We start from the raw sequence: 9,422 nt of genomic DNA on the forward strand, positions 1-9,422 counted from the left end.
AGTTTGTTCGCTCTCAACCAGCAGAAGTCAGCGGAGAATCTCTTCGGTAACGGAGCTCAGAAACGCAGACTCATTTTCTCATTCCATGGCTTCTTCACAATAGCAAACTGTGTGGACTTGGTACTCTGCCTGCTTTCAGCAGTGCTGATTTCAGTACAGTAATTCCTGTTATCTGTATTTATACTGCAGGAATTTGTTTTCAAGGGCCTAGAAACTACTAAGCTGATCATATAACCCCCGGAAAAGACACACCTTTGGGATCAGAGTTTAAGTGCAAAGAACAATCACAATCTGCATAGGCTAATTCAAGTCCAGAACTGCAGTAACATTCATCCAGGTGCAGGGCAGAAATTGTCAGGCGCTGCTTTCCAACCAGGATTTTCACTTCTTTTGAATGGAGAATCCTTGAACTTCCCATTAAGTGAATGGGAAGACTGGCCATTTTTTGTTTGCTTGTTTTGTTTTCAAGTAAGCTGCTATTTACCTTGTCTCAGGCAAACATAGTGCCCTGCCAAACCTGCAATTACATTTTTCCTTAAACAGATCAGGAATGTAAGTATATGTTTTCAATGCCACCCAACTATTCATATGCTATGAATCTGCCTCAGACTGTTGAGTCCATACTTTGGAATTACTATTAGTTCCCTTCCAGCAACTGCCTCATCGTTTCTGTGGTCATGTTTGATGGCCTCAGAGAGAGATTTCATTTAGATGAGTCACCTGGCACTATGCAAATAACACAAAGCACATCATAGTTGTAAAGAATGAAGAAAAGAGAGAGAGAAGAGAGAGAGACAACATAACCTGGATTTAAGCCTGTATTTCTGGTCCTACAGCCAGTGTTTAGTCCCAAGTCAAACTGCTTGGCCTTTATATAGGAGTTTATTTCATCCCATTCCATTTCTATTCAGCATAATCACCTTCACTTCAAGAGAAAGACAAACAGTGTCTGGTGTTTGCATTATAAACACCATATATAAAATACAAATGCATTGCCTCTGTTAGGACAGCCTAGATATGCAAGCCAAATCCACAAATACACTTTCTCTTAACTATTGTTTCTGCCTTTCTTATACTGGCAGCTGTTGAGAAGTTCTTTGCAGAAAGAGGCATTTCCAGCAATTCCCAACTGTAAGAAAGCTTAATACCAACTCGTCTCAGCCCAGCACCCAAGCTCCTCACACATCCAGACCTCTGTAAAGAGCTCTAACACCTTTCCCGGTGTTCCAGACAGACCTCAGCCTGCTGAGCAGGTTCACTGCTTTCTCCATCACCAATAGGGTACTTTTCTTCTCCCCCACTCACTCTGGAATGGTTGCCATTACTGGGTAGAAAAACATGAGTGTGTTTAGTCCCTCCCTGTAGCCTTACCCTTGCAATGAGGGCAGACTGTGTGAGGGCGATCCTGGACATGGCTGCAGGGTGACCCCAAGAGTCCTCTGTGAGCCCACAGCCCAGCCCTTCTGACACAGGCATGGGGAGCTCCCACACTCCATCTCTGCTCTAAGAAAGGTTTTTCTTCCTGATTCTGAGGTAAGAAATGTGACGGCTCTTTGGCTGGTTCCCTTTACCATGGCAGGCAACAAGTGAAGAAGGAAACCTCTGATGAGGACATCACAGGTGCACAGGGTTAGGAACACTGCAGTTCCCAGTAGTCAGAGGTCCAAACTGGAACACACACAAGTTGCTGTTTAGCTAACCTATTTACAGTACTTCTGTACAAAAACCCTGTTAATTATTTGCTCTTCAGGGTTAGGAACAGCACAGCGCTGCCCAGGTTTAATATTGAGCACGAATTGCATGTCAGCTCTCAGTCAAGAACCACAGGCAGACAGATCTCAGCTTTGCGTCAAGGAACAAAGCGTACTTCAGGGCGAGCAGGAAAATACGTATTGCTTTCCTGGATAGAGCAAAACCTGCTCACTGCAGAGACTTGTTGAAACTGAGCAGAGGAAAGAGAAAAAAGATGAATTTGCTGTTATTTTGTTTCTGTCGGAATATCTGATAATGATTCCATAGCACATCACAGAACAAATCTGACAAGCAGTGAGGAGGATTCAGGTGGAAATGTCAGAGATAAAGTGACACGGATGAATGTAATACAAGGAAACTGCTGCTATTTTTAAGCAATCCCTTCAGCACAAAGATAAGCTTCAAAAAATATCCAAAGGAAATAGCAACAGAAATGGTTATAGAAATTTCCATCTGAAACACTGAACACCTGGACTGAAGGAAGCAGTTACAGTTCTGCTTTGAAATGCATACAGCATCCCTCAGGTTGCTTTCTGTGGCACAGAAACTGGCTCATCAAAACTGAAACTGTCTGCAAAGGCAGTGTTCATTTATTGCAGGAAGACCTGCCACTTCGGAGCAGTTCTGTGCTACAGAAAAAGGATGTTTCTTCCAAGGACACTAGTAGTCAAAACTGATGCCTATTTCTGCTTGGTGAAAGGAAAGGTGGTGATTCAGGGACCTACTTTTCAGCAGCCTTAGTTCAGCCCCTAATGGAGAATCTCTGAATCTACACCATGGGAAAACTTCAGACCTTTCAGGCTTTCTTCATTCCCAGAATGAAAGGTCAGAGAAGGTGGCAAGGCACAGTGCCTGCATCTTGCACGTCTGGACTAGCCAGCCTCCTCCAGCAATAGTAACTCTCTTCTGTCCTGCTTTGCAGACAGACTCTGGCTTTTTTCTCTTTGCTGACCAGTGCCAACAAGCCCGGCATGAGCACAGAATGCAAATCCTGCCTTGACCTGGATTCACAGGTTCGCATCCAAATAGCACTGCCCTTTGCCTCCTAGAACCAGCAACGAAACACACAAATACAGAGCACAAACACATCCCGTACAAGTTAGCGCAGGCTTTTCTTTCTCAGTCTGTGAATCCTTTTAGGTCTGACAATGTGGGTGCCTATTTCTGGAAGCAAAATAATAGACTCAGCAGAGTTTTGCATTTTCTTGAGCAGTTTCATAATTGGTTTAAACAGGTGTTAGGGCGCTACTGTGATAAAGATGGTCTTTCACCATCTCTTTCACATTCTGATTAGCTGCATACAGCCATGCAGCCACTAGGATCTGCATGAAGGAGAAGGAAAAGAAAGAGGAGTTCAGGTCTGCTGTTACTACTCAGAAATGGTGCACATTCCCCTCAAGAACCACAAACTTCCAGCTGAAAAGCTGAGACTTGAAGTGAGTCTCCGTGTTATTTTGCAAAGTTAGTAACGTTACCAGGAGGGCTACAACCCCGACAATCCCATTTCTGCCTGCACTCAGAGTCTCTTGGATACATTCCTTTCATCTGCCCTGAAGATGTCAGCCAACTCTCCTGCTGTGGACTGCATGAGAAGTTACAACTCCAGCAGGGGAACTGATTCATTTTCCTATGCAGCCGTTGTCCAACAGGAACAACTCACGTAAAATAATCTCCTGTTAATAAAAAACCATGCATTCCACTGGGGTAAGCTGCCTGTGATAAGATAAATATATGTTATAAACACTACTGCAAAAGTTCTGTGTAGATCCAAGCTACTTAATACTGATTTGCTTCTGCAATTGCACATTGCTTCAGCCAAAAAACAACGAGCCAAGTTTTGCTGACAGATACATAATGCAAACATCCATGTGCTGGAGCATCAAGCTGATAAGTAAAGCTGACAGTTATAAATATGCATATTTAGAATTGCTTGGATTTAACACATAGTATAACAAATCAGCAAAAAACAACCCCATAGTGTTTTGTCCTGGAGACATGTTGCAATTTATTTCTAATACTTGGATGCTTATTTTTGCTTCACAAATCTTTAGAACACATCTGGTACAACTTTTATTTCTGCCTCCTGCCTCTACGCAAACAGAACAAATGTACCATAGCATATAACAGCCTAACACAAGAAACGTGCAAAAGGGAGAAACTTACTGTGTACATGAATGATCTAAGATTCCTTCTGCTAAAAATGGTCCCAGGCATTTTGCCAGCTAGGGCAGCCACCGTGCATGAGCAACTCAGTACTGCACAGTGTGTGTTCCAGAAAGAAAGCAGCCAGCTGTATAAGAAAGCGTAAGGGACCACATGACTGTCATACGAATATCCTTACACGGTATGAATCCCGTTTCTTTATGTTTGTTGCTTGGCAGTAGTTTTATTTTACCAGCTTTCTTGTATGTGGAGCCCTCAGCAAGGATGAGAGTTAGAAAAATGTACTTAAAAACTGCCTCCAAAAGCCTTGCACACCTGAGGAGAACACATTGTGAGTGGATTCTGTCACTTGTTTTGAGTACTGCTTGCTTGTTTGCATAGCTCTTCCTTCAGAGCGAGGACCTTAATAAGGAAAGCAATTAAAGGCAGACAAAAGTGCTTGCAGAGGCAGCAAAAGATGAAAAACTTGGCCCATCTCTGGGAAGGTGAGAACAAAGCCAACTTCATGACATGGCTCATTTAATTTCTTTGGCATGCTGGCCACATGAATTTCTCCAGTCAGGACTCTTTAATAGCATTCTCACCAATGGAGTAGGAACACAAAAGAGAGCTCAGCACTGCTTTGCTGACATTACCGGCAATATCTTAGACGCCTACATAGAGTATCTTCTACTATACACGCATGAGAGTTGTGACGTGATGACATTCCAGTTAGCCTGTGCTGGATATTCACACATTAAAGGTATTCTCTGTATAATGTAAGGCTGTCAACAACAGCTTTCACACTGCTCACATCAAAAGCGGAATACTCTATGACTAAAAGAAAAAAAGCTAACAAAACCACTTTGAATGGATTCATACATCTTTTGTCTTAATTACTACTGGACAGAGTAGAGAAAAAAAGTAAAACTAAGATGGTTAACAGACTGGAGAGCCTCTCCTGTGAGGAGGGGCTGAGAGAGCTGGGGCTGCTCAGCTGGAAGAGGCTCAGGGGGGTCTCAGTGATGTTTGTAAATCCCTTAGGGAAGGTGCCAAGAGGTCGGAGCCAGGCTCTATCAGTGGCTGCCATTGCCAGGATCATAGCCCAAACCAGGCTATGGGCACAAAGTGGAGCACAGTTAGCTAACCTGTGATCCACCTGCTTCAGAAAGAACTTCAACCCAAGATTCGTAGGCTCCAAGGGAGTGGCCCTAAGCTTCTTTTCAAGTCAGTGATGCACAAATCTCATCAGACGTGCTCCCTAGAAAAAACGTGCCTCTTCTCTGCACCCAGGCAGTCAGCTCAACGCTATGATCTAGCAATCATAGAGTCCAACCCCTGCAAACAGGCTCCCTGCAGCAGGCTGCACAGGTAGGCAGCCAGATGGGTCTTGAGTATCTCCAGAGGAGACTACACAACCTCTCTGGGCAGCCTGTTCCAGTGCTCCGTCACCCTCACCGTAAAGAAGTTCTTCCATGTGTTTTTATGTTATTATTTCCTACGTTCAGGTTTTAGGCCACCTCCACATCCCATCGCTACACACCACTGAGGAGAGCCTGGCCTCATCCATTTGCCGATCCACAGTCATTACTCTCCCCCTGCTCTCAGTGCTGCAGAGACTTTATCACTCTGTCTTGGGTTTAGCAATGGCCAAACAAAGGGACCCAACACCATCTCACGCTAAGACCCAGGATAACCTTCACAAGCATCCCACCAGCCTCACAACCTCTGAACTCACCAAGGGCTATGACATGAAAGAGACCGCTCTGGCCTCAATCATGCTGAGAGATCACAAGTCAGTGCATGATTTCCTCAGAAGACAGAACAGGGGAGGAAATAAAGCAGCCAGGATCAGCCGCTACCAGTACACCCAGCCTCGCACGGCTCCCTCAGGCGTGGCCACGCCCACTCCCTGTTCCCGCCCATTCCTATCCCCGCCCCTTTGCCCTCCCCGCCGTCCATCTCCGGCGAGAGCCAATGAGAGAGAGGCAATGACAGGTTGGTCCCGCCCCCAAGCAACGGGCGCTTCCGGCTGGCAGAGGGGCGGTGGAGCGCAAGATGGTGGAGGGTGGGCTGTGCCTCTGCGGCCTGCTCAGGTACGAGCGGAGGGTTGGGGGCGGCCGTGCACCCCGCGGTCCTGCCGAGCCCGAGGAGAGGGGGGGAAACTGCCGCTCCAACGCTGCCCTGACCGCGCTGCAGCGCTTCGGAAGGCAGGCCGGGCAGGAGCTGGGCTGAAGGAAGGCCCTGAATATCTCTTGTAGGAGCCTCTGTGCGCCTTGTGCTGTGCACACGGTGTCTCCTCAAACCACCGTTCTGTGTTACAATCTCCCCCTCGTTTCAGATTGCTGTGCTCACTGATAATCCCTGCGTTGTTTCTGAGCGGAGTTCTGTGCGCCTGCTTGGCCGTCCTGCTGTGGGGAACTCGGCTCTGGATAGAAGGAAGGAGAAAGCAGCAGACCCCAGCAGGAAGGGACGGGAGGCGGCCGCTGCTGGTTGCGTTTTTCCATCCCTATTGCAATGCAGGTGGTGGAGGAGAGAGAGTCTTGTGGTGTGCCATAAGGACGCTCCAGAAGAAGTAAGCACACCTGTTCATCAGATGGTACCATGTTTCACACTCAGTTTCTCATGATACCGTTTATGCAAATGATGACATTTTGCACGTTGAAGTAGATGTCCTTGATATACCGGTCCTACCTTTCTTCTTCAGCCCTTCACCCACGTTTCGTTCTGTCCTCTGTCTCCTTCATAGCTGTGGCACACCTGTCAGTTCTTTCCTCCTTGGCAGGATCTGTCCTTCTCCATCAGTTCTGCAGCACCCATAGGGAGCTTTTAGGGACATCACTTGTGTGCAGGTAACTGATGATCTAATGTCAATAATGGCCTCTTAGTGCAGGAGACTGAGCCAAGACATAAAGCAGATTCAGCATTGGCACATCTACTGGCATTTTACTCATGCTGTGCACTGGATGGACATGGAATGTGCTGCAAGGCATTCCTAAATCTGTTGATCAATACTGAGGTCCTTTACTTTGAAAAAGATTCTTGGTCCCAAGCGAAAGAATTCATATAATCAATCCAGTTAAATGTAAGTTGTTCCAAGGTAGGCCAGACATTGGGTTTCGAACATATAAACATAAATGGTAAATGCTGAGTGGATAATATTTGAGTTTCATGCTAGAAAATGTGATGAGAAGAATGAGTGAAATTCTCTTCTCTTCCAGGTACAAAAATATAACGTGTGTTGTCTACACTGGTGATAGAGATGCCACTGAAGAAGACATAATAGAAGGTGCTTTCAGAAGATTCAACATTAAGTTAATTCATCCTGTGAAGTTTGTATTTCTGGAAAAACGCTATCTTGTGGAAGCTTCTCTTTATCCCCACTTCACTTTGCTGGGACAGAGTTTAGGCTCTGTGTTTCTTGGTTGGGAAGCTCTTCTAAAGTGTGTCCCAGATATTTACATTGACTCAATGGGTTATGCTTTCACGCTCCCCCTCTTTAAATATTTAGGAGGTTGTCGTGTTGGATGCTATGTCCATTATCCCACCATCAGCACCGACATGCTTTCTGTAGTTAGAAATCAAGATACCAGGTTTAACAATGCAGCCTTCATTACAAACAGCCCTCTCTTTAGCAGATTTAAACTTGTCTACTACTACTTGTTCGCCTTCATGTACGGATTGGTGGGTTCCTGCAGTGATGTGGTTATGGTCAATTCTTCCTGGACACTAAATCACATCCTTTCTCTCTGGAGAGCTGGGTCTTGCACTAGCGTTGTGTATCCACCATGTGATGTTCAGACCTTCTTGGATATCCCGCTGGAAGAGGAAAAAAAGAATACTGAATATTCTGTTGTTTCCATCGGTCAATTCAGGCCTGAAAAAGATCATCCTTTGCAAATCCGAGCCTTTGCTAAGTTGCTGAAAGAGAAGAGACTGAGGCAGCAGCTCTCATTGAAGCTTATCTTAATTGGAGGCTGTCGGAACCAGCAAGATGAAGACCGCGTGAATAACCTTAAACGTCTTTGTGAAGAGCTTGGAATTAGTAACAATGTGATGTTCAGAATAAACATTCCCTTTGAGGAGTTAAAGAAACACCTGGCCGAGGCCACCATTGGCTTGCATACAATGTGGAATGAGCACTTTGGCATTGGTCAGTATCTCTTCTCAGGTTTCAGCTGCTTGTCTCAGTGATCAGAACACAGATGGGGAGGGCTTTACTTTGCGTTTAAGCCTCAGAGGTCTGCATGCCAAGCAGGTGCCCCAGTCCTGTTCTTGGCAATGGTGATCTAACAGAGGTAGAACCTTCAAGACCAGTTCAGATGACAGACCACCAGGTGCTACTGTAGTGCAAGCTGGATCGCTGTAGTAGACATCACAGACTGCATTATGGGCATTCTCTATAGTCACATAGACAGCAAGTGCCATCTGTCTAGGATATCGTGCCTGACATTCAGCTATTACTCTGAAACGCTTAATATGTGTCAGAGGGCTCTAGATGCTACTTCAGAGGTGAGTTTCTCAGAGATTGTCTCATATTAGTAAAACACCATGTGAATGCCACTAGTCACCCTAGGCCGTCTCACTCCATTAGATGCCTGTGCTACTAACACAAGTCCTAAAATCAGTCACTGTGGTGTGAAACTGAATCTCAAAGAGGAGCCGAGACATAGTTTGCAGTGTGCTGTCATGCAGAATTAAGGTATTAGGCACAGTTTATTGGAATTAGTAGGGTCTCCCTGTCTTCCCTGAAAGGGAATCTAAGCTCACCTGTACCATGCAACTACACTATGGTAAGTTTGAAGGCAAACAGTGAGATACTGAGCTTGGCTATAAAGTGAGCAAGTTAACATCATCAGTCTGTATTAGAACCAGAGCTTGTGAGACCATTTGCTATGTATTTTTCACACTTGTCTAAAACTCCAGTCTACATTAATTTATAATTCCAGGTTAATTTTATTGCAGTTTTAAATTTCTGGTGAACTATTGAAAGCCAAAGTATGTGCTGCACACATTCATATCGTGTTTTCTGTCTTTTACAGGAGTGGTTGAATGTATGGCAGCTGGCACAGTTATCCTGGCTCACAATTCTGGAGGCCCTAAGCTGGATATTGTGGTACCTTATGAAGGACGTATTACTGGCTTCCTAGCAGAGAATGAGGACAGTTACGCAGAGACAATGGCTTACATCTTTTCCATATCTCCTGAGAAAAGGTTAGAGATCAGAGAAAGTGCTCGCCAGTCTGTGTGCAGGTTTTCTGACCAGCATTTTGAAGAGACATTCCTCTTATCCGTGGAGCCCTTATTTAAATAAATGTGAACATAAATTTCTGTGTTTGACCCCATGTCACCTGTAAATACATGTAATTTATGGTCCCTTGCTCCCATTCAATAAAGAGATCTTTCTTCTTTCTGTCAGAATATGTTTTATGTAATAGAGATTACTGGGAAAGAAATGTTCCCTTGTATTTCTGATGCAAATTCTAAATTCCTAATGTGCAGAATCCTTCCTAGAACACTGTTTTATG

At 45.0% G+C, this 9,422-nt stretch overlaps 2 protein-coding genes across 3 annotated transcripts in view; one reads left to right on the plus strand and one right to left on the minus strand.

Annotated features, from left to right (window-relative positions):
* The window catches only part of ATP7B (ATPase copper transporting beta), a 40,092-nt gene extending 36,067 nt beyond the window's left edge, over window positions 1-4,025 (minus strand). The window contains exon 1 of the mRNA XM_072332687.1: window positions 3,916-4,025. Coding sequence (XP_072188788.1) covers window positions 3,916-3,966 — 51 coding nt within the window. The 5' untranslated portion in view covers window positions 3,967-4,025. The remainder of the gene's footprint in view (window positions 1-3,915) is intronic.
* A 1,884-nt stretch (window positions 4,026-5,909) lies between these two features.
* Window positions 5,910-9,317, plus strand: ALG11 (ALG11 alpha-1,2-mannosyltransferase). Of its 2 annotated transcripts, none has more exons than XR_011904517.1 (4): window positions 5,910-5,990; window positions 6,236-6,469; window positions 7,116-8,406; window positions 8,937-9,317. XR_011904517.1 is itself a non-coding variant. In XM_072343432.1 (4 exons), the coding sequence occupies exons 1-4, from the start codon at window positions 5,953-5,955 to the stop codon at window positions 9,206-9,208; spliced, it is 1,476 nt and encodes a 491-aa protein (XP_072199533.1). In that variant the 5' UTR covers window positions 5,910-5,952; the 3' UTR covers window positions 9,209-9,317. The 2 variants fall into 2 exon arrangements, 1 of the variants encoding a protein (XP_072199533.1); XM_072343432.1 differs by having other exon boundaries at window positions 7,116-8,047.
* The last annotated feature ends 105 nt before the right edge of the window (window positions 9,318-9,422 follow it).

The sequence above is a fragment of the Excalfactoria chinensis genome, chromosome 1 (genome assembly GCF_039878825.1).
Source record: "Excalfactoria chinensis isolate bCotChi1 chromosome 1, bCotChi1.hap2, whole genome shotgun sequence".
Lineage (NCBI taxonomy): Eukaryota > Metazoa > Chordata > Aves > Galliformes > Phasianidae > Excalfactoria > Excalfactoria chinensis.

Bases quoted from the DNA above. Each gene is read 5' to 3' on its own strand.
- ALG11 (XM_072343432.1), top strand. From the start codon at position 5,953: ATGGTGGAGGGTGGGCTGTGCCTCTGCGGCCTGCTCAG. The intron at 5,991-6,235 runs GTACGAGCGGAG...CCCTCGTTTCAG, and splicing joins TGCCTCTGCGGCCTGCTCAG to ATTGCTGTGCTCACTGATAA. The intron at 8,048-8,936 runs GTCAGTATCTCT...TGTCTTTTACAG, and splicing joins GAATGAGCACTTTGGCATTG to GAGTGGTTGAATGTATGGCA.